A 24,254-nucleotide genomic window follows, 5' to 3' on the forward strand; every position below is an offset into this window, starting at 1 on the left:
TATTTTTTAGGAAGAGCAAACTTTGCTTATAATGTCTATCAAATGCTATCCAATACTAAAATATCAGCTTTAGGTTACCTAGACCAGTGGTTCTCAACCCTGTCCTCAAGTGCCCCCCTAACAGGCCATGTTTTGGGAATTTCTCTTGGATAAAATAGCTGTCCAAAATACCAAGTCATTGACTCTGATTTAAAGCACATGTGCAAGATAAAGGACAACCTGCAAACATGGCCTGTTGGGGGTACTTGAGGACGGGGTTGAGCACCACTGACCTATGTGTGGCTACGTGTTAACTCCACAGTCAGTTCCCTCTTTACCCATTTGATAACAAAGAAAGTACGCGCTCGATTCACAATGTTCTACAGTAAATTTGATCTACTGGCTGGTTTTTATTGTTTCTTGTATCTTTGGTACCTACTCACTTTGCATTGTCATTAGAGAAATGTGAAGTAATCTAGAATTCTCCTATGAAAGGTCTGACTTTTTTTTTTTGGTCCTTAGGTGATTCTTAGAAACTTCAAGTCACAATGTCTCAGAGAGTGGGGCAGGATGACCCCGAGCGATACCTCTTCGTGGACCGCGATGTGGTCTACAATCCAGCCACTCAAGCTGACTGGACCGCCAAGAAGCTGGTGTGGGTGCCATCGGAGCGGCATGGGTTCGAGGCGGCCAGCATCAAGGAGGAAAAAGGAGACGAGGTGGTGGTGGAGCTAGCCGAGAATGGCAAGAAGGCCATGGTCAACAAAGATGACATCCAGAAGATGAACCCACCAAAATTCTCCAAAGTGGAAGACATGGCGGAACTGACATGTCTTAACGAGGCTTCTGTGTTACATAATCTAAAGGACAGATACTACTCTGGGCTCATCTATGTAAGTATTTGTATTTATCTTTGATCATTGTTCAATGTTCCTCCTATATATGCTGCATAGACATGCTTGTCTGAACCAGTGGAAGTGACTTCATTGTTTGTGCTATATGATGTCCAGGACAGGCCGGTGTCTTGCCGAATAAGTTCCTTCGGCGGATAGGTTCCCCCCCCCTGTCCTGCGCAGGCGCAGCGCCTGCGCAGTACGTACTACTGTCGGCCGCCGGAGATAAGCCGAAGCTCAAACGCTTCAATCAGCTGTACACGGCGCCTGCGCTCTGGGTCCAGGTTCCTTCCCCACTATCCAAGTGGACCTAGAGGGGGAATCTAAAAGTGCCGAGCGCAGCGAGGCTGTGCCCGAAGCGTGGCGAGCGAAGCGAGCCCGCGAGGGGCCCTCTTACAGGCACCGTGTACAGCTGACTTTCAGCTGTTCCGCTTCAGCTATTTCCGCCGGCTTCTACTGCGCATGCGCAGTAGAGGGGGGGAACTAATCCGCCGAGCGGAACTTTCTCGGCAGAACACCGGCAAACGGTGAATGGTAATCAACCTCCTGACCAGTTTGAGAGATGATCTAATCTTGTATGGTCATCAGAAGTTCTTAGACTGTCTTGTCAGGAATGTGAAGGGTCTCGGTGATGTCACTGGTCTCTAGTGATTGGATAGGCTGTGTTCTCATGAATATGAAGGGTCTCGGTGATGTCACTGGTCTCTAGTCATTGGATAGGCTGTGTTCTCATGAATATGAAGGGTCTCGGTGATGTCACTGGTCTCTAGTGATTGGATAGGCTGTGTTCTCATGAATATGAAGGGTCTCGGTGATGTCACTGGTCTCTAGTGATTGGATAGGCTGTGTTCTCATGAATATGAAGGATCTCGGTGATGTCACTGGTCTCTAGTGATCAGATAGGCTGTGTTCTCATGAATATGAAGGGTCTCGGTGATGTCACTGGTCTCTAGTGATCAGATAGGCTGTGTTCTCATGAATATGAAGGGTCTCAGTGATGTCACTGGTCTCTAGTGATGGATAGGCTGTGTTCTCATGAATATGAAGGGTCTCGGTGATGTCACTGGTCTCTAGTGATGGATAGGCTGTGATCTCATTAATATGAAGGGTCTCGGTGATGTCAATGAATATGAAGGATTCCAGCCTATAATGTACCCCCGGTGCCATGTAATGTGTCACCCTCATAGTGTTCTTTTTCCTTATGGTATTAGTTGGCTGACATTCCTATTAAAGAAGGTAATCACACGGCAGATGGAATTCTTCATTACCCACAGCTTCCTTTTTTAGGCACGGAGGAAATGGCATTTTTAATTTCCAGACTTAGATTTCGACCATGTAAATATTTGCAGTTGGGGGTCAGGGCATAAAACAAACACATATTCCTCGAATTTGGACTTCGTGCATTTCAGCAGTTTAACCCGTTCCCAGCTAGAGAGGTGCTTTGGAGTTCATTGGTTATCCTGCAGCGGCTGGAGATCCCGTTATTGGCTTGAAGGAGATGGTGGAACTTGGCAGTCCTTAAAGCTTCTGACTGATACGGCCACCCGGCCTCCCCTTTCAATTACTCTGAAAAATGATTCTGAAAAGCAGTTGTTGGGAAGTCGGGCCCTATACTCATTTCTTCCCGTTTTTATAGGATTTCATGTATTTTGCAAAAATGTATTTGAAAGAGAACCCGTCACCAACTTAAAACTGCAGGTAAAGCACAGAAATCGAGTATTTTAAAGCTGAACTTCAAAGAAAACAAATTACCCTTGTAGTGTGGTTCCCCCCAGCATTCAATGCTTGTATATGTCCAGGGCAGTGGTCTCTAAATTGTGGTCTGGGGGCCGGATGTGGCCCTTTGCATGCTTTTATCTGACCATTTGGGCACTGTTCCATCAGCTGAGGCCAAGGATGCCAATGATGGGGCATTGTTCATGCTGGTCGCACATTTGCCCCCTAAGGCCTAAAGGACAGCAAACTGGCCCTTTGTTTAGAAAATTTGGAGACTCTTGGTCTAGGCTACCAGTAAGGACGTACAGTGGGGACGGAAAGTATTCAGACCCCATTAAATTTTTCACTCTTTGTTATATTGCAGCCATTTGCTAAAATCATTTAAAGTTCATTTTTTTTCCTCATTAATGTACACACAGCCCCCCATATTGTACACACAGCACCCAATATTGTACACACAGCCCCCCATATTGTACACACAGCCCCCCATATTGTACACACAGCCCCCATATTGTACACACAGCACCCCATATTGTACACACAGCACCCCATATTGTACACACAGCGCCCCATATTGTACACACAGCGCCCCATATTGTACACACAGCGCCCCATATTGTACACACAGCGCCCCATATTGTACACACAGCACCCAATATTGTACACACAGCGCCCCATATTGTACACACAGCGCCCCATATTGTACACACAGCGCCCCATATTGTACACACAGCGCCCCATATTGTACACACAGCCCCCCATATTGTACACACAGCCCCCCATATTGTACACACAGCACTCCATATTGACAGAAAAACACAGAATTGTTGACATTTTTGCAGATTTATTAAAAAAAGAAAAACTGAAATATCACATGGTCCTAAGTATTCAGACCCTTTGCTCAGTATTTAGTAGAAGCCCCTTTTGATGAGTCTTTTTGGGAAAGATGCAACAAGTTTTTCACACCTGGATTTGGGGATCCTCTGCCATTCCTCCTTGCAGAGCCTCTCCAGTTCTGTCAGGTTGGATGGTAAACGTTGGTGGACAGCCATTTTTAGGTCTCTTCTGAGATGCTCAATTGGGTTTAACCTCCTGGCGGGATGATTATTTTGTGTTTTAGGTGCTGAAAGTGGTACAATTATTTTGCATGGAAATTTGGCGTTTTATATTGTAGGCTTGTAATTCTTAACAATAACACACTTAAATCTGTCCAAACAAGAGTCTAGTAGACATCCCGGGTATGATGAAGTTTGAAACACAAAAACATAAATTATAATATAATAAATATAAATAATTAAAAAAAATAATATAATAATAATAAAATAAATTTCCCCACGATTCACTATCGCTCAGTTCTGCAAGTGTTCTAATTTACTATCGCTGTTTTCTAGCTGGTCTAAAGCCACTTTTGACGTAAAGGGACACTTTTCGGTTGCTATGGACAATCTCCAGTTTCCAGGCAGAAAGAACAGTATATATAATATAAAACTGCATGCAGGGCATGGGCCAGAGCACTGGGGACAAAAGGGATGTGAAATAATTTCATACAGTACTGTAATCTGTAAGATTACAGTATTGTATGTGTTATGGTTTTGTACATTTTTTTTGAATTTGCCGCCAGGCTCCGGCCCCCGTGTGTCGCGACGCTCGCAGGGAATGGAGCCTGGCACGGAGAGGCTTCGGAGGAGACAGAGCCCGCAGACACAGCGGGGGACATGGCAGGATCCTGGGGACAAGGTAAGTAACACCGCACCAGGATCCTGAGATGTAATCCCGAGTGTGGCTCGGGGTTACCGCTAATGGGACTGAAATTTAACCCCGAGCCACACTCGGGAAAACTGCCAGGGAGGTTGCTGGGCCATTCAAGAACAGTCACGGAGTTGTTGTGAAGCCACTCCTTCGTTATTTTAGCTGTGTGCTTAGGGTCATTGTCTTGTTGGAAGGTAAACCTTCGGCCCAGTCTGAGGTCCTGAGCACTCTGGAGAAGGTTTTCGTCCAGGATATCCCTGTACTTGGCCGCATTCATCTTTCCCTCGTTTGCAACCAGTCGTCCTGTCCCTGCAGCTGAATAACACCCCCAGAGCATGATGCTGCCACCACCATGCTTCACTGTTGGGACTGTATTGGACAGGTGATGAGCAGGGCCTGGTTTTCTCCACACTTACCGCTTAGAATTAAGGCCAAAAAGTTCTATCTTGGTCTCATCAGACCAGAGAATCTTATTTCTCACCATCTTGGAGTCCTTCAGGTGTTTTTTAGCAAACTCCATGCGGCTTTCATGTGTCTTGCACTGAGGAGAGGCTTCCGTCGGGCCACTCTGCCATAAAGCCCCGACTGGTGGAGGGCTGTAGTGATGGTTGACTTTCTACAACTTTCTCCCATCTCCCGACTGCATCTCTGGAGCTCAGTCACAGTGATCTTTGGGTTCTTCTTTACCTCTCTCACCTTTCTCCCCCGATAGCTCAGTTTGGCCGGACGGCCAGCTCTAGGAAGGGTTCTGGTCGTCCCAAACATCTTCCATTTAAGGATTATGGAGGCCACTGTGCTCTTAGGAACCTTAAGTGCAGCAGGAATTTGTTTGTAACCTTGGCCAGATCTGTGCCTTGCCACAATTCTGTCTCTGAGCTCTTCAGGCAGTTCCTTTGACCTCATGATTCTCATTTGCTCTGACATGCACTGTGAGCTGTAAGGTCTTATATAGACGGGTGTGTGGCTTTCCTAATCAAGTCCAATCAGTATAATCAAACACAGCTGGACTCAAATGAAGGTGTAGAACCATCTCAAGGATGATCAGAAGAAATGGACAGCACCTGAGTTATATATATGAGTGTCACAGCAAAGGGTCTGAATACTTAGGACCATGTGATATTTCAGTTTTTCTTTTTTTATAATTTATCTGCAAAAATATAAATTCTGTGTTTTTTTTGTCAATATGGGATGCTGTGTGTACAATATGGGGGGCTGTGTGTACAATATGGGGGGCTGTGTGTACAATATGGGGGGCTGTGTGTACAATATGGGGCGCTGTGTGTACAATATGGGAGGCTGTGTGTACAATATGGGGCGCTGTGTGTACAATATGGGGCGCTGTGTGTACAATATGGGGCGCTGTGTGTACAATATGGGGCGCTGTGTGTACAATATGGGGCGCTGTGTGTACAATATGGGGCGCTGTGTGTACAATATGGGGCGCTGTGTGTACAATATGGGGCGCTGTGTGCACAATATGGGGCGCTGTGTATATAATATGGGGGGCTGTGTGTACATTAATGAGGAAAAAAATGAACTTAAATGATTTTAGCAAATGGCTGCAATATAACAAAGAGTGAAAAATTTAAGGGATCTGAATACTTTCCGTCCCCACTGTATGTGCATAATCCCTTGTTCTTACAGGCTCCCTCTATGGTAATATCAGACACAACCGCCTTTTTTCTAAGGCTTTCCAGCGGTTCCAGTTCCACTCTGAGGTCACCAAGTACAAAACAGGACTAATTCTTTATTTATTTTATTATTTATTTCAGGTACTTATATAGCGCCATCAATTTACGCAGCGCTTTACATATACATTGTACATTCACATCAGTCCCTACCCTCAAGGAGCTTACAATCTAAGGTCCCTAACTCACATTCATACATACTAGGGACAATTTAGACAGGATCCAATTAACCTCCCAGCATGTCTTTGGAGTGTGGAGGAAACCGGAGTACCCGGAGGAAACCCGCACAGGGAGAACATGCAAACTCCAGGCAGGTAGTGTGGTGGCTGGGATTCTTACCATACCAGAGGCCCCCCAGTCATACAGCCCCCCCCCCCCACCCCAATCATGCAGTCCTCTCCTCACATCAGAGCCCCTACCCTTTTTTTGGCTCCAGCAGCGAAGGCCAATAGATGGAGGAGGACTTCTGACTGCTCTTGAATGTTGGGAGCGACCCTGTATGCTGCCTGCACTCTTGCCATGGTGATCCGGCCGCCATCACCATAGCAACGAATGGCGCCTTGTCCCCTGGTCCTACTAGAGCATCATGGGTTGTGTTGGTGCTGGTGGCCTGGACTTCCCACACCATGGCAACTCACAACACTAATGCCAATGTATGTAGCTTTTCAGGGAGACCCAGATGGCACCCCACGGGGCCACATCATCCTAATTGAGAAACTCTGCCATAGAGTGACACCTCTGAGCCTGCTGGGTCTGCTGACATCTCTTCCAAGATGGTGACACCCAGCAGAAGCCTTTTGGGCTTTTGGATATCAGCCCAAGGAATGCTAATATTGGTAAAGAACATGAATAAACTATGTTCCGTGAATATATAATCTTACGGGAAGATGTTGAAATGAATGGTCTGGTGACAGGGGGGTCTCTGTTAAGGAAATTTGTCATAAGATTATTATGAACTATGTAGGATAACAGTTCTGCCCCCCCCCCCCCCCCCAAAAGTGTTCCGGGTCTAATACTTGGAGTCACTTGTCTGGTGTATATATGGGGAGTTCTAACTTCATACATTAGTCGTAAGTTATCCCGAAAGCTTGTATCTTTAAAGCTGAACTTTGTGTAAGGTAAATCGGCGACCTTGGGTGTTCTGAAAGACGCCTATAAATAGAATGTATTATCATTATTTCCTCCCTTGTGGTGGGGATGCCTAAGCACTGCAAGGGTTAAACGCTCATTTATATCTAGCCGCTTTAAGACCCGGCCTTTTTCTAACATTTGTTTAAAAATCACTATTTTTTTTGCTAGAAAATTACTTAGAACCCCTAAACATATATATATATATATATATATATATATATATATATATATTACATTCAAGTGTATTTTTTCAAAATAAATCTGCGTTTGAAAGACCACTGCGCGACATCAAATATTGCAATGACCACCATTTTATTCTCTAGGGTCAATGATATATATAAATTATAATTTTTTTTAAAATGTATTTAAATATTATTATTATGCTAAAAAATATGTATGTATGTGTATATATATTTTTTTTTAGCATTGACCCTAGAGAATAAAATGGCGGTCGTTGCAATATTTGATGTCATGCAGTATTTGCGCCGCGGTCTTTTCAAACGCAGATTTATTTTGAAAAAATACACTTGAATGTATTAAAAAGAACAACACCGTAAATTTATCCCAATTGTTTTGTATAATACGAAAGATGATGTTCCGCCGAGTAAATAGATACCCAACACGTCACGGTTTAAAATTGCATACGGTCGTGGAATGGCGAGAAACTATGGTATTTTTAAAATCTCCATAGGCAACGCTTTAATTTTTTTTTTTTTTTTTTTTTTTTTTTTTACAGGTTACCTGTTTAGAGTTACAGAGGAGATCTAGTGCTAGAATTATTGCTCTCGCTCTAACGATCTCGGCGATACCTCACATGTGTGGTTTGAACACCGTTTACATATATAGGGGCGCGACTTGCTCTGTGCTCGAGCATGGAAGGATGGGGCGCTTAAAATTTTTTAATCATTTTATTTTACTTTTTATTTTATTTTTTACACTGTTGCTTAAATTTTTTTTTTTTTATCACTTTTTATTCCTATCACAAGAAATGTAAACATCCCTTGTAATAGAAATAAGCATGACAGCTCCTCTTTATTGAGAGACCCCAAATTTCTCCTTTTACCTTTTTTGCAAGCAAAAAAAAAAAAAAGAAAAAAAAAAAGTAATTTGACTTTAAGAAGGGGGGGGGGGGGAATCCCCCTTAAAGGGGTTGTAAACCCTCATTTTAAAAAAACAAAAAAAACCAAAACCTGTCATACTTGCCTCCACTGTGCAGTTCGTTTTGCAGAGAGTGGCCCCGGTCTTCCTGTTCCCTGAGCGGCGCTGGTGGCTCCTCCCCCGCATCGAGTGTCCACATTGGAGAAGCGCCGCGTCATTGGATTTGATTGACAGCAGCGGGAGCCAATGGCTGTGCTGCTATCAATCTGTCCAATCGGATGTGCTCGTTCCTGGCCGGAGAAAGATCGTGGTCAGGTAAGTAAAACGGGGGCTTGGGGGGGGCTGCAGCAGGTTTTTCACCTTCATGCATGGAATGCAAACCATGAGGGTTTACAACCCCTTTAAGCCTGAGAGACGGAAGTGACATCAGATATCGCTCCAGTCCTCCAAGGGCATAGAGCTGAGTGGGGGCAATCTTGCCCTCACCCGACTTCCTGCCTAGGCATCTGAAGGAACGGATCGGCTCTGGGCTTACCGACTGCTCGGGTAAGCTCGGAGACGACTGGGAAGCGGCGGGAGGGCACGTTGACTGACACGGCACAGTACTAGAAAACAATCAACATCAATGCTGCTCCATATTTCTCCTTAGAGAAGTGTCCTTTAGGTCAGTGGTCTCCAAACTACGGCCCGGGGGCCAGATGTGGCCCTGTGCATGCTTTTATCCGGCCCTTGGGGCACTATTTTCATCCTCTAATACCAACAATTGGGCATAATCCCCCCCTCCCCCCACTGATACCTATCAAATGGCAGAATTCCCTCCAATGACACCATTGATGGGGCACAATTCCTCCCAATGACCCCATTGATGGGCACATTTCCTCCCAATGACCCCATTGATGGGCACATTTCCTCCCGATGACACAGTTGATGGGGGCACGTTTCCTCCCGATGACACAGTTGATGGGGGCACGTTTCCTCCCGATGACACAGTTGATGGGGGCACGTTGCCTCCCGATGACACAGTTGATGGGGGCACGTTGCCTCCCGATGACACAGTTGATGGGGGCACGTTGCCTCCCGATGACACAGTTGATGGGGGCACGTTGCCTCCCGATGACACAGTTGATGGGGGCACGTTGCCTCCCGATGACACAGTTGATGGGGGCACGTTGCCTCCCGATGACACAGTTGATGGGGGCACGTTGCCTCCCGATGACACAGTTGATGGGGGCACGTTGCCTCCCGATGACACAGTTGATGGGGGCACGTTGCCTCCCGATGACACCGTTGATGGGGGCACGTTGCCTCCCGATGACACCGTTGATGGGGGCACGTTGCCTCCCGATGACACCGTTGATGGGGGCACGTTGCCTCCCGATGACACCGTTGATGGGGGCACGTTGCCTCCCGATGACACCGTTGATGGGGGCACGTTGCCTCCCGATGACACCGTTGATGGGGGCACGTTTCCTCCCGATGACACCGTTGATGGGGGCACGTTTCCTCCCGATGACACCATTGATGGGGCATAGTTACTTTATTCCCACTGGCGTTTGGACCTTTTCTACTCCTAATGCCCACAGTTTCCCTCCCCTTTAAGTCTGGAGCGCAGTAAACTGGCCCTTTGTTTAGAAAGTCTAGGGACCCCTGCTTTAGGTCATTCCTTAGGAGTTTAGGTTGTAGGAGATGTGACAAGAACAAAGGTTATTCTGGAGCTGAGGGGCTGATGCAAAGCACCAGTTGCACCTTCTGGTTTCGTTTGGGTTTCTTGGTTCTTCTTTCTCTTCAGCCCAGCTTGACCCCCTTGTCTTATTTGCTCCAGATCGCCAGGTGCCCTTTAATTCTACTTGTGCATCCGAGATCCTTCTGGAATCTTGAATCAGAGCCGCCTTCAGGTCTGTAGACGGGAGCCAAGATCCCAGCTGCAGCTCGATAAACAACACATGCGTTTGACCTCTTGGCTTGAAGAGGTTCTCGCTGATGATTGATGGCCACCATGGCTGGAGCCTAAGCCAATCTTCCATAGTGTGCCGAGATAAGGATTGAGCATGTGCAGAGCTGGCAGTCTAGGTCCACGTCCAACCATGAGTTAATTATGTGGTGCGCCTCGTGTCATTCTGTATGAGTGTGGTTGCCTATATCTTAAAGGTGGGCCATTCATTTCTTTACAGACTCGGAGTAGTTGGTGCTCAGTGGGCTGTGTATTCCGGGACACTTTGATCCTTCTCTGCATGGTCTTCTCAGGAGGAGGCAGCTGTAAATCTCTGGCCATGTAGGAGAGATGACCTCTAATAGATCTGGGACTGTAGAGAATAATTTATCAAAGAGCTTCTCTTCAGTCTTCTCCTGGACTGAAATGGCTTCCTCTGATTTTCACTGCACACTGTGAGCTTCTCACAATGTGCATCAGAAGCCGCAGCAAGTCAGATAAGAGCCCCGCCTTATTTCCTGGCTGGAGCACCTCCCAGCATCATCTAGATCAGAGGTGCCCAACCTCTTGAAGAGCGAGGGCCATCGGACGCGGGCCACAATGAGCAGAGCGGACAGATGACAGGTCTATGCCCACTACACCTATGCAGAGCAGACATGGACACAACCCGCTCTACTCTTCAGGCCCTCTGATCCCATCCACCCAGAAGTTAGGGGATGGATGACCTGCCTTCTGTTTCTGTCCCCCAGGGCGGGTATGGCTGGCGCCTGTGTCTGTCCCCCAGGGCGGGTATGGCTGGCGCCTGTGTCTGTCCCCCAGGGCGGGTATGGCTGGCGCCTGTGTCTGTCCCCCAGAGCGGGTATGGCTGGCGCTTGTGTCTGTCCCCCAGAGCGGGTATGGCTGGCGCTTGTGTCTGTCCCCCAGAGCGGGTATGGCTGGCGCTTGTGTCTGTCCCCCAGAGCGGGTATGGCTGGCGCTTGTGTCTGTCCCCCAGAGCGGGTATGGCTGGCGCTTGTGTCTGTCCCCCAGAGCGGGTATGGCTGGCGCTTGTGTCTGTCCCCCAGAGCGGGTATGGCTGGCGCTTGTGTCTGTCCCCCAGGGCGGGTATGGCTGGCGCTTGTGTCTGTCCCCCAGGGCGGGTATGGCTGGCGCCTGTGTCTGTCCCCCAGGGCGGTTATGGCTGGCGCCTGTGTCTGTCCCCCAGGCGGGTATGGCTGGCGCCTGTGTCTGTCCCCCAGGCGGGTATGGCTGGTGCCTGTGTCTGTCCCCCAGGCGGGTATGGCTGGCGCCTGTGTCTGTCCCCCAGGCGGGTATGGCTGGCGCCTGTGTCTGTCCCCCAGGCGGGTATGGCTGGCGCCTGTGTCTGTCCCCCAGGCGGGTATGGCTGGCGCCTGTGTCTGTCCCCCAGGCGGGTATGGCTGGTGCCTGTGTCTATCCCCCAGGCGGGTATGGCTGGCGCTTGTGTCTGTCCCCCAGGGCGGGTATGGCTGGCGCCTGTGTCTGTTCCCCAGGGCGGGTATGGCTGGCGCCTGTGTCTGTCCCTCAGGCGGGTATGGCTGGCGCCTGTGTCTGTCCCTCAGGCGGGTATGGCTGGCGCCTGTGTCTGTCCCTCAGGTGGGTATGGCTGGCGCCTGTGTCTGTCCCTCAGGCGGGTATGGCTGGCGCCTGTGTCTGTCCTCCAGGCGGGTATGGCTGGCGCCTGTGTCTGTCCTCCAGGCGGGTATGGCTGGCGCCTGTGTCTGTCCTCCAGGCGGGTATGGCTGGCGCCTGTGTCTGTCCTCCAGGCGGGTATGGCTGGCGCCTGTGTCTGTCCCCCAGGCGGGTATGGCTGGCGCCTGTGTCTGTCCCCCAGGCGGGTATGGCTGGCGCCTGTGTCTGTCCCCCAGGCGGGTATGGCTGGCGCCTGTGTCTGTCCCCCAGGGCGGGTATGGCTGGCGCCTGTGTCTGTTCCCCAGGGCGGGTATGGCTGGCGCCTGTGTCTGTTCCCCAGGGCGGGTATGGCTGGCGCCTGTGTCTGTTCCCCAGGGCGGGTATGGCTGGCGCCTGTGTCTGTTCCCCAGGGCGGGTATGGCTGGCGCCTGTGTTTGTCCCTCAGGCGGTTATGGCTGGCGCCTGTGTCTGTCCCTCAGGCGGGTATGGCTGGCGCCTGTGTCTGTCCCTCAGGCGGGTATGGCTGGCGCCTGTGTCTGTCCCTCAGGCGGGTATGGCTGGCGCCTGTGTCTGTCCCCCAGGGCGGGTATGGCTGGTGCCTGTGTCTGTTCCCCAGGGCGGGTATGGCTGGCGCCTGTGTCTGTTCCCCAGGGCGGGTATGGCTGGCGCCTGTGTCTGTTCCCCAGGGCGGGTATGGCTGGCGCCTGTGTTTGTCCCTCAGGCGGTTATGGCTGGCGCCTGTGTCTGTCCCTCAGGCGGGTATGGCTGGCGCCTGTGTCTGTCCCTCAGGCGGGTATGGCTGGCGCCTGTGTCTGTCCCTCAGGCGGGTATGGCTGGCGCCTGTGTCTGTCCCTCAGGCGGGTATGGCTGGCGCCTGTGTCTGTCCCTCAGGCGGGTATGGCTGGCGCCTGTGTCTGTCCTCCAGGCGGGTATGGCTGGCGCCTGTGTCTATCCCCCAGGTGGGTATGGCTGGCGCCTGTGTTTGTCCCTCAGGCGGTTATGGCTGGCGCCTGTGTCTGTCCCTCAGGCGGGTATGGCTGGCGCCTGTGTCTGTCCCTCAGGCGGGTATGGCTGGCGCCTGTGTCTGTCCCTCAGGCGGGTATGGCTGGCGCCTGTGTCTGTCCCTCAGGCGGGTATGGCTGGCGCCTGTGTCTGTCCCTCAGGCGGGTATGGCTGGCGCCTGTGTCTGTCCTCCAGGCGGGTATGGCTGGCGCCTGTGTCTATCCCCCAGGTGGGTATGGCTGACGCCTGTGTCTGTCCTCCAGGCGGGTATGGCTGGCGCCTGTGTCTGTGCCCCAGGCGGGTATGGCTGGCGCCTGTGTCTGTCCTCCAGGCGGGTATGGCTGGCGCCTGTGTCTGTCCCCCAGGCGGGTATGGCTGGCGCCCGTGTCTGTCCCCCAGGCGGGTATGGCTGGCGCCTGTGTCTGTCCCCCAGGCGGGTATGGCTGGCGCCTGTGTCTGTCCCCCAGGCGGGTATGGCTGGCGCCTGTGTCTGTCCCCCAGGCGGGTATGGCTGGCGCCCGTGTCTGTCCCCCAGGCGGGTATGGCTGGCGCCTGTGTCTGTCCCCCAGGCGGGTATGGCTGGCGCCTGTGTCTGTCCCCCAGGGCGGGTATGGCTGGCGCCTGTGTCTGTCCCCCAGGGCGGGTATGGCTGGCGCCTGTGTCTGTCCCCCAGGCGGGTATGGCTGGCGCCTGTGTCTGTCCCCCAGGCGGGTATGGCTGGCGCCTGTGTCTGTCCCCCAGGCGGGTATGGCTGGCGCCTGTGTCTGTCCCCCAGGCGGGTATGGCTGGCGCCTGTGTCTGTCCCCCAGGGCGGGTATGGCTGGCGCCTGTGTCTGTCCCCCAGGGCGGGTATGGCTGGCGCCTGTGTCTGTCCCCCAGGCGGGTATGGCTGGCGCCTGTGTCTGTCCCCCAGGCGGGTATGGCTGGCGCTTGCTGTCCCAGGAGGCGGAGTGCATTTGACATCACTCCGCCTCCTGCCACGATCTGTCTGCATTGCTTAATGGAACACAGAGACCCAGTGATGACATCCGTGGGTCTAAAATTAAGTTCTATCATGAAAACACTTTTTAAAAATTTTTTTTATTCAATAACTGTATTAGGATGTTGATGACGTGGTGGGAGAGGAACCCGGCAAGGCGAAACGCGTGCAGGTTTAAATGAAGTGCGCATTGCTCATACAGGGGAATAGAAGCGCTTTACAGGAGGCGGTCCTAAAATAATGCGGCTCGGTATTTATGGATACATCCTTCGATTTAATTATTATTTTATAGGCTGTGTAAGTACCTGACGTTGACCCGGTATCAGCTTCTTGCATTCCTTGTACAGCAGAGCTCAGGCTGGGGGAAGGAGAATCAGCACAAGGAACCAATCAGTTGTGCTGTAGTGCAAGGATCATGCTTGATGGAAAGGGAGCAGAAGAGTTCCCGCTCCACTGAAGCCCTTCCCCCTATTGGTGTAACAGAGCGAGAGTTTTGGATCTAGGGGATCATATGACTTCCCCAGGTGATTGCACCCCCCCGGCTTCACTTTTAAATTGGTTGTAAACCTCAGACATGAAATCTGAACAAAGCACATCCCTCTATAGTGTGTACTTGTCTCCGTCCAGAGCAATAAGTGTCATTTCTGTCTGCTGCCTCCTTCCTCTGCTATCAGCACAAGTCACTTCTCACAAGTTTTCCTGACACCAAAGAGAAAAATGGTGACAGAGGAGGGAGCTCCAGCGCACAGCCTGTGATTGACAGCCTCAGCTCTGTTGCTGTGTGAAGGGGGCTGTGTCCCCTTCCCTTCAATCAGCTCTCCGCTCCCTTCACTGTGTGTAACTTCAGCTCCCCCATCCCCCGCTTTCTGAAACCTCAGACAAGCTGTATAAATGCTGCACTTTGTAAAGCTGTTAGAGAAGAGAGGGCTGCAGGTAAACAGGTACAACTTATGTACACATCTCTGTGTATCACCCGAAGCCAGTCACTTCACTGGTTATATGTGAGATTTTACAAGCACTTTAAATATATATAAAAATCCTTTCGGGGGATGCCTGTGATTTGCTTTTGTGCTCTGTGCATCAGGTGTAAGGCTGTAGTAGTGAATGAGGAGGGGGAGGGGGTTGTGAGGTATAATGAGAATTCGGGGCTCTTTGATCTGTGACGCTCCGGATTTTCTGGAGATTCAGGAAATGAAATGGAATAACTTTGTATCCTTTTGTGGGCACTTGGCAGGGCTGGCATGTGTCATGTGTCAGGTATGGGCGAGTGTCTCGGGAGTCTGGAACCGCCTCCCCCCGTCAGATAAGAGCCCGAGACGTAACCGGTGGAATGCGGAGTTCTAGACGTCTACCGCCGTTCTATTTCGGTCTGCGAGGTTTTGACCGCTGGAATCCGGCAGGGAAGACGTTATCTGGTGGTAGATAGGCGCAACGCTCTGCAGACGGGACGTGAGTCATGATGAGGACACTACGAAGAGGGAGCAAATCTACAGACACCTAAAGAATCTGAATTATTAGAGAATCTAAAATTGTTACAATTTGTACAGATCTGGTTATTAAAGATATACATATATTACCAAAAGTATTGGGACGCCTGCCTTTACACACACATGAACTTTAATGACATCCCAGTCTTAGTCCGTAGGGTTCAATATTGAGTTGGCTCCGCCCTTTGCAGCTATAACAGCTTCACCTCTTCTGGGAAGGCCGTCCACAAGGTTTAGGAGGGTGTCTATGGGAATGTTTGACCATTCTTCTAGAAGAGCTTTTGTGAGGTCAGGCACTGATGTTGGACGAGAAGGCCTGGCTCGCAGTCTCCGCTCTAATTCATCCCAAAGGCATTCTATCAGGTTGAAGTCAGGACTCTGTGCAGGCCAGTCAAGTTCCTCCACCCCAAACTCGCTCATCCATGTCTTTATGGACCTTGCTTTGTGCACTGGTGGGCAGTCATGTTGGAACAGGAAGGGGCCATCCCCAAACTGTTCCCACAAAGTTGGGAGCATGAAATTGTCCAAAACGTCTTGGTATGCTGACGCCTTAGGAGTTCTCTTCACTGAAACTAAGGGGCCAAACCCAACCCCCTGAAGAACAACCCCCCCACCATAATCCCCCCTCCACGAAAGGGTTGGCACCAGTGCACAAAGCAAGGTCTGTGAAGACATGGATGAGGGAGTTTGGGGTGGAGGAACTTGACTGGCCTGCACAGAGTCCTGACCTCAACCCGAAAGAACACCTTTTTGATGAATTGGAGTGGAGACTGTGAGCCAGGCCTTCTCATCCAACATCACTGCCTGACCTCACAAATGCTCTTCTGGAAGAATGGTCAAACATTCCCATAGACACCCTCCTAAACCTTGTGGACGGCCTTCCCAGAAGAGGTGAAGCTGTTATAGCTGCAAAGGGTGGAGCCAACTCAATATTGAACCCTCCGGACTAAGACTGGGATGCCATTAAAGGTCATGTGTGTGTAAAGGCAGGTGTCCCAATACTTTTGGCAATATAGTGTATTTGCCTTGGTTTCTTCTCCCTAAGGCCCCATACACACCTGAACATAACGGAAATTCACATTCCCACTCACGTTTTTTAGTGTATTTTTTTTTTTCCCCCATCAAAGCGTGTGGCGCCTAGAGCAGCCCGTTCACTTGAATGAACTGCCACATGACAAACGCCTCCAAATGTTTTTGTGCAACAGTTAGTGCAGCACTTTACAATGTTCAGGCAAAAAAAGAACAGTTACAATACAATTAAATACAGGAGGAGTCAGGGGGGGCCCTGCAGAAAGCCCCTTAGCACTCACTGTTGCTAGGATGCAGGTGTCTACTGCTGCTTCGAATCTTCCATTGCTAGGATGCTGGCAGCTTCTCAAGGGAGTTGGCTTGCATCCTCTGTTTATAGGATGTTGGGGTCTATGGAGGAAGGAAGGTTTTATGTTGGTGGGACACAGGCAGCCATTGTCACCTAGTGCCCTCCGTTGCTAGGACGCAGATGACAGCTCAAGAAAGCCCCTTAGCACCCACTGTTGCTAGGATGCAGGTGTCTACTGCTGCTTCAAATCTTCCATTGCTAGGATGCTGGCGGCTCCTCAAGGGAAGTTGCCTTGCATCCTCTGTTTCTAAAACGCCGGGGTCTATTGTCATTGCCACCTAGTGTCCCATGTTGCTAGGACGCAGACGACATTATAATTATTATACAGGATTTATATAGTGGCAACAGTTTGGGCAGCGCTTTACAATGTTCAGGCAAACGGTAGTTACAATACAATTAAATGCAGGAGGAGTCAGGGGGCTCTGCAGAAAGCCCCTTAGCATCCTCTGTTGCTAGGATGCAGGTGTCTACTGCAGCTTTAAATCTTCTATTGCTAGGATGCTGGCGGCTTCTCAAGGGAGTTGCCTTGCATCCTCTGTTGTACGCCGGGGTCTGTTGAGGAAGGAAGGTTTTATGTTGGTGGGACACAGGCAGCCATTGCCCCAGCTAGTGCCCTCCGTTGCTAGGACGCAGATGACATCTCAAGAAAGCCCTGCAGCATCCTCTGTTGCTAGGATGCAGGTGTCTACTTCTGCTTCAAATCTTCCATTGCTAGGATGCTGGCGGCTTCTCATCCTCTGTTTCTAGGAAGCGGGGGGTCTATTGAGGAAGGAAGGTTTTATGTTGGGATGCAGCCATTGCCACCCGGTGTTCTCCGTTGCTAGGATGCAGATGAGATCTCAAGCAAGCCCCTTGGCGTCCTCTTGCTAGGATGGAGGTGTTTACTTCTGCTTAGAATCCTCCATTGCTGGGATACAGGCAGCTTCTCAGAGTCCCCTAGGCATCCTTCTGTTGCTAGGATGTGGGCAGCTTTTGTACTCCCAGTATCGGTACAAAGGACGGCACGCCTTCAGTATTAAATACCATCCAGAAGCAGATGCAGATTTATTTATTTATTATGAGTCTGATTGGGGAACCGACCGCACCCATATATGCAGCCTCACGGAAGTGGGCTTTTTTCCATAGGGACCCATATATACTGATCTCCCTTTGTGCTGGGAGAACGTCGCACAGCTTACTGAGAGCCCCGGGTGTTGTACTAACAATCGGTTCCCGGGTCACCTGATTGCTGTCATAGCCTCTTATTGGCTATCGTAGTGATCAGTCACTGTAGAGCCCGCCCCCTGTGTTTATTTCCTCTCTTGAATGAGGAGAAAGATACATTGTTTACATTTTTCTCTTCTTCAAGAAGAGGGAGATACAAACAAGTGTTTAAAAAACAAACAAAAAAATAAATAAATAAATACAAATTAAAAAGAATGAATAAAGGAAAAAGTAACAAGATCAAGGTTTGTCACGATCACAGTCGGCTTATTTTGGGTAGAATAAAAAAACAAAACAAAAACAAACTTAAACGGACCTTTAAGTCAATTTTTCATCTTTCCATCCATTAAATCTTCTGCTCTTGTTGTTGTTTGTTTTATCTTTTGGATAGTAAAACATTTTTTTTTCTGCCAGTAAATCCCTCATACAGCCCACTTATTTCTTTTTCTTTCTTTTTCTCTTTTTTTCGTTTTTGTCCTGAAAGAAAAATGTGGTATATACCACCTGGGTACACAAAGTTAGTTGTGACGATATGGATGGTTTTACTAATACATGCCAAGGTTGAAAAATTGTGCTTAGGTATTTACATTTGGGGTTAAGCAACTTTGTGTGCTGGGGGGGAGGGGGGGGGAGGCATAGAAAGCAATGCACTGCGTTCAGATAAAAAAAAAAAAAAAAAAAAAGTATCACTCAACTGTGTTGATGTAAGTGCACTAATACGGCTCCAATCACCTTCATTAAGTTGATTGTAAGTAACTATGGGGCTGTGTTATTTGATCGTGTTATGTAGTCGGGGAGGCAATCCTGTTATCAACAAGAGGTCAGCGACGGTCAGACCTCAGGGGACCTTTCTGCAACAAGAATCGCACGGAAGTAAATAGAACTAAAATGCGGGGACAGATGTGAAGGTTTCATTAGTAAGCCGGCAGACCTCTAACCATTCAAGACTGAATACTTACAGTGCAAGCAAAGCCAGAACCCCCATCCGGTTACTGCCTCTTTTCTTTTTTTAATTTTAACTTTTAATGCCCGTGTCCTGGGGAAATTTCCCTTCACTTCCTGTCCTGGAGACGCAACAGGAAATGAGAGGAAATCTCAGAATTCCCTTCTTAGACAGCCGTCACCCATTGGTGCATTTTCTGAATGAATGCAAAACTTTCTCTGGTTGGATGAGGTGGATAAGTGACGTCACAATTTCTACCTCATCCAATCAGAGAAGACTTTGCATTCATTGGGAAGTGTTCTCTGAATGGCAACCCGTGCGGTGTGTGGGTGATTGCCGCTGTTCAGAATGCAGCCGGGCAGCTATTCGTCATGGGACCCGGAAGGTAGATGTGTAGTAGCTGTAACTACTACAGTGACTTCCATCTTCCACACGCATCTCACAGGTATGGCACATACATACATATATACATACATACATACACACATACACACATACATACATACACACATACATACATACATACATACATACACACATACATACATTAGTTCAGGCTGGTAACCAAGTACAAATTGCAATACCATGATATCTGCTTTAATGTCAGACTAATGGCTCACAATGTATCCTAATACAATGTATCCTCTCTGTAAAATGACTTCCTATATTGGCCTGACTGGCCCCTAAATTCTGCCTTCTGACAGTTATTTAGTTTCCAGAAGAAGATCAGGAGCTTTTTTTTTTTTTTCCTCTTAGCTTGCAAACCTGTAAGGATGCTGCTTCTAACAATATCCACCGTCTTCCTGATCCATTGAAATCCTTTGACCTGTGTGCCCCGAAATCCGATTTTAATCCTGAAAATAAAAACATCCTCTTTGGATTCTTTTTTTTTTTTTCTTTTGCAAGCTTTGAAAATCGTATTAAGGAAACACCGCTTTCCTGTCGGTCAGAAGTTTTGTTTTTCTTTTCTGGGGGCTCCTGGTGTGGCTGTGGAAGACATTTTTTGGATTTTCGGAAGGTGTTCCTTGAGCTCCCTGACTATTGTGGGTAGAGAGTTGTCTGTTGTCCCCGGGATTTTGTCATGGAGGTTCCTGTTTTCCTGAATTCCATTGTTGGCAGCATGAAATGTGATGAAGAGCCGAGTTCTCTGTCCTCCTTCCAGTTGTACTCCATGTGGGGAGGTGTGGGCCTCTCTTTGTTTGGCTCTTCGGTCTTCTAGAATATTTTAGTCTTATGAAAGCAAAAGTTTTGCAATAATCACATGAGATCTGCTTTAAAGTAAGTCCAGGAAATATAGACTCCTAAAGAAGGAAAATAAGTCATTGGCTTACCTTTCTGTTCTCATGAATATGAAGGGTCTCGTGATGTCACTGGTCTCTAGTGATGGATAGGCTGTGTTCTCATGAATATGAAGGGTCTCGGTGATGTCACTGGTCTCTAGTGATGGATAGGCTGTGTTCTCATGAATATGAAGGGTCTCGGTGATGTCACTGGTCTCTAGTGATGGATAGGCTGTGTTCTCATGAATATGAAGGGTCTCGGTGATGTCACTGGTCTCTAGTGATGGATAGGCTGTGTTCTCATGAATATGAAGGGTCTCGGTGATGTCACTGGTCTCTAGTGATGGATAGGCTGTGTTCTCATGAATATGAAGGGTCTCGGTGATGTCACTGGTCTCTAGTGATTGGATAGGCTGTGTTCTCATGAATATGAAGGGTCTCGGTGATGTCACTGGTCTCTAGTGAATGATAGGCTATGCTCTCATGAATATGAAGGGTCTCGGTGATGTCACTGATCTCTAGTGATTGGATAGGCTGTGTTCTCATGAATATGAAGGGTCTCGGTGATGTCACTGGTCTCTAGTGAATGATAGGCTATGCTCTCATGAATATGAAGGGTCTCGGTGATGTCACTGATCTCTAGTGATTGGATAGGCTGTGTTCTCATGAATATGAAGGGTCTCGGTGATGTCACTGGTCTCTAGTGATTGGATAGGCTGTGTTCTCATGAATATGAAGGGTCTCGGTGATGTCACTGGTCTCTAGTGATTGGATAGGCTGTGTTCTCATGAATATGAAGGATCTCGGTGATGTCACTGGTCTCTAGTGATTGGATAGGCTGTGTTCTCATGAATATGAAGGGTCTCGGTGATGTCACTGGTCTCTAGTGATGGATGGGCTGTGTTCTCATGAAAATGAAGGGTCTCGGTGATGTCACTGGTCTCTAGTGATTGGATAGGCTGTGTTCTCATGAATATGAAGGGTCTCGGTGATGTCACTGGTCTCTAGTGAATGATAGGCTATGCTCTCATGAATATGAAGGGTCTCGGTGATGTCACTGATCTCTAGTGATTGGATAGGCTGTGTTCTCATGAATATGAAGGGTCTCGGTGATGTCACTGGTCTCTAGTGAATGATAGGCTATGCTCTCATGAGTATGAAGGGTCTCGGTGATGTCACTGGTCTCTAGTGATGGATAGGCTGTGTTCTCATGAATATGAAGGGTCTCGGTGATGTCACTGGTCTCTAGTGATTGGATAGGCTGTGTTCTCATGAATATGAAGGGTCTCGGTGATGTCACTGGTCTCTAGTGATTGGATAGGCTGTGTTCTCATGAATATGAAGGGTCTCGGTGATGTCACTGGTCTCTAGTGATTGGATAGGCTGTTTTCTCATGAATATGAAGGGTCTTGGTGCAGTATGCTACTAGGTTGTAGATATTGCATAAGATTTCCTCTTTCCCTTAGTTGTTTACCAAAATCACTTTCTTGCTTTGTGTAAAGCATGTCCACTGTAAACCTATAATGAGTTCATTTTTTGCTGCAATCTCGTACCCGCAGTCTTTCCCCTTTCAGCCGCACATCGGTCAGGGTGAGGTTTAGCACTTCCTGTTTGAAGGATTTATGAAATGCTGGCATGTGACAGGCGGCCTAGAAACCTGACCTTGTAATTTACCACACAACCCCCATCCTGTATAATTCCAATTTAAATGGCTTATTAAGTACAGTATATTGGTCCCCTCAACTAGCTGTATTATATTGCTGCTAGAAAAACCTTCTGCATGAGAATGGTAACTCAAATTTTGGGTAATCCCATGCAGAGTCATCCAGCAGTGCAGAGTATTTCAGGAGAGGAGAGTTATAGAGGAAGGAGCAGAGTCCTCCAGCAGTGCAGAGTATTTCAGGAGAGGAGAGTTATAGAGGAAGGAGCAGAGTCCTCCAGCAGTGCAGAGTATTTCAGGAGAGGAGAGTTCTAGAGGAAGGAGCAGAGTCCTCCAGCAGAGTATTTCAGGAGAGGAGAGTTATAGAGGAAGGAGCAGAGTCCTCCAGCAGAGAAGAGTATTTCAGGAGAGGAGAGTTATAGAGGAAGGAGAGGAGTCCTCCAGCAGAGAAGAGTATTTCAGGAGAGGAGAGTTATAGAGGAAGGAGCAGAGTCCCCCAGCAGAGTATTTCAGGAGAGGAGAGTTATAGAGGAAGGAGCAGAGTCCTCCAGCAGAGTATTTCAGGAGAGGAGAGTTTTATAGAGGAAGGAGCAGAGTCCTCCAGCAGAGCAGAGTATTTCAGGAGAGGAGAGTTCTAGAGGAAGGAGCACAGTCCTCCCGTGATTGGACATCATGTAAGGTTTGGATATTGGTGGTTCTTTTAACACTAGTTGGTATGGCAGAAGATATTTTGTGAAGAACATACAGGGGGCGCTGAAGAGCAAATATATCACTAATGCTCACAGGTGCTCCCGAGGGGCTTCTATGGGGGGGACTGGAGGTCACACTTGGCTACCTTTTTTTTATTAAGGATAGAATTAGGAGGAGGACTTCTGATAGGGTTGGGGGTGGTTGGGCCTCAGTGGGTGAGCTGCCATGTGGTGAGTGTCCTTGGAGCCGGGCCAGGGTACGGTACATTCCAGCATTCCTCTTGCTGATACATGGCTTCTCTCCTCTCCAGCCACAGAATACACATTCCACTCGGAGTATGTGTTTATTTCCCTTTCTGCACGACTCATTCATTAGGGGGACTCGAGCGTCTTTGTTCAGATTTCCTTGTCTTGGGGGCCCTTTTCTCAAATTGTGTTTTTGTAAATTTACTGAATAAGTGCAGCTTTGCCTTTAGCAAGCTGACTTCTTGACTTGGAAGTTTGCAGTCCTTCAATCTTCATTTGATTAGTTTCAACCTAATAGATTGAAATCCTAAAAAAGGCAGAAGATGAGCAAATGGAATTTTTGATGGAGGACAGCCGTGGTGTGCTATGGGGGCACCCATGCAGGCTTGCTCCTGTGTTTCCATAGATAGTGTGGCTTGGTCCTGCTTCCTCCTTACTGTGATTGGCAGTAGGGGTAGGCAATGGCTCCTGATGCTGTCTCTGAGCCTATGAGGAGGGAGAGAGCTTAGAGAGCCACTGCTTTCGTGCATAGTGCTGGATCGAGATCAGATCATCGTAGGAAATGTCCCACTTTAGGCAAGCCCTGGCACTGATGCACAAGGAGTAGAAAACGCGTATTATGATCCTACATGTAGGTCTGTACTCACAAATTTCCCTAAATGCTTGGAGGCCTCCTTCCAATATCAGCCAGACATTTCTTCTGTGAACACTTCAGACCAGATCCACAGTTAAAAACTCTAAATCAGTTGGTTCCTCGACCATCACTAGAACAGGCCCCCTAGCTCTAGCAGAGCTTGGGTACCTTGAGCACTAGAACAGCCCCCCCCCCCAACTCTGGCTGAGCAGAGACCTCGTTGAGCACTAGAATAGGCCACCCCAGCTCTGACTGAGCAGAGACCTCAGTGAGCACTAGAATAGGCCCCCCAGCTCTGGCTGAGCAGAGACCTCGTTTAGCACTGGAATAGGCCCCCCAGCTCTGGCTGAGCAGAGACCTCGTTTAGCACTGGAATAGGCCCCCCAGCTCTGGCTGAGCAGAGACCTCGGTGAGCACTAGAACAGGCCCCCCCCTGCTCTGCCTGAGCTTGGACCTCAATGAGCACTAGAATAGGCCCCCCAGCTCTGGCTGAGCAGAGACCTCGTTGAGCACTAGAATAGGTCCCCCAGCTCTGTTCGAGCAGAGACCTCGTTGAGCACTAGAATAGGCCACCCCAGCTCTGGCTGAGCAGAGACCTCGGTGAGCACTAGAATAGGCCACCCCAGCTCTGGCTGAGCAGAGACCTCGGTGAGCACTAGAATAGGCCACCCCAGCTCTGGCTGAGCAGAGACCTCGGTGAGCACTAGAATAGGCCACCCCAGCTCTGGCTGAGCAGAGACCTCGGTGAGCACTAGAATAGGCCACCCCAGCTCTGGCTGAGCAGAGACCTCGGTGAGCACTAGAATAGGCTACCCCAGCTCTGGCTGAGCAGAGACCTCGGTGAGCACTAGAATAGGCCACCCCAGCTCTGGCTGAGCAGAGACCTCGGTGAGCACTAGAATAGGCCACCCCAGCTCTG

General features: G+C 49.0%; 1 protein-coding gene across 1 annotated transcript in view; it reads left to right on the forward strand.

The window, feature by feature from the left end:
- Nucleotides 1-24,254, forward strand: part of LOC141113413 (myosin-10-like) — a gene marked incomplete in the record, with an annotated part of 160,446 nt that overhangs the window by 11,560 nt on the left and 124,632 nt on the right. The window contains 1 exon segment of the mRNA XM_073606470.1: nucleotides 502-872. Within this exon segment, the coding sequence (XP_073462571.1) occupies nucleotides 528-872 (345 nt within the window).

The sequence above is a fragment of the Aquarana catesbeiana genome, linkage group LG12, assembly GCF_042186555.1.
Source record: "Aquarana catesbeiana isolate 2022-GZ linkage group LG12, ASM4218655v1, whole genome shotgun sequence".
Lineage (NCBI taxonomy): Eukaryota > Metazoa > Chordata > Amphibia > Anura > Ranidae > Aquarana > Aquarana catesbeiana.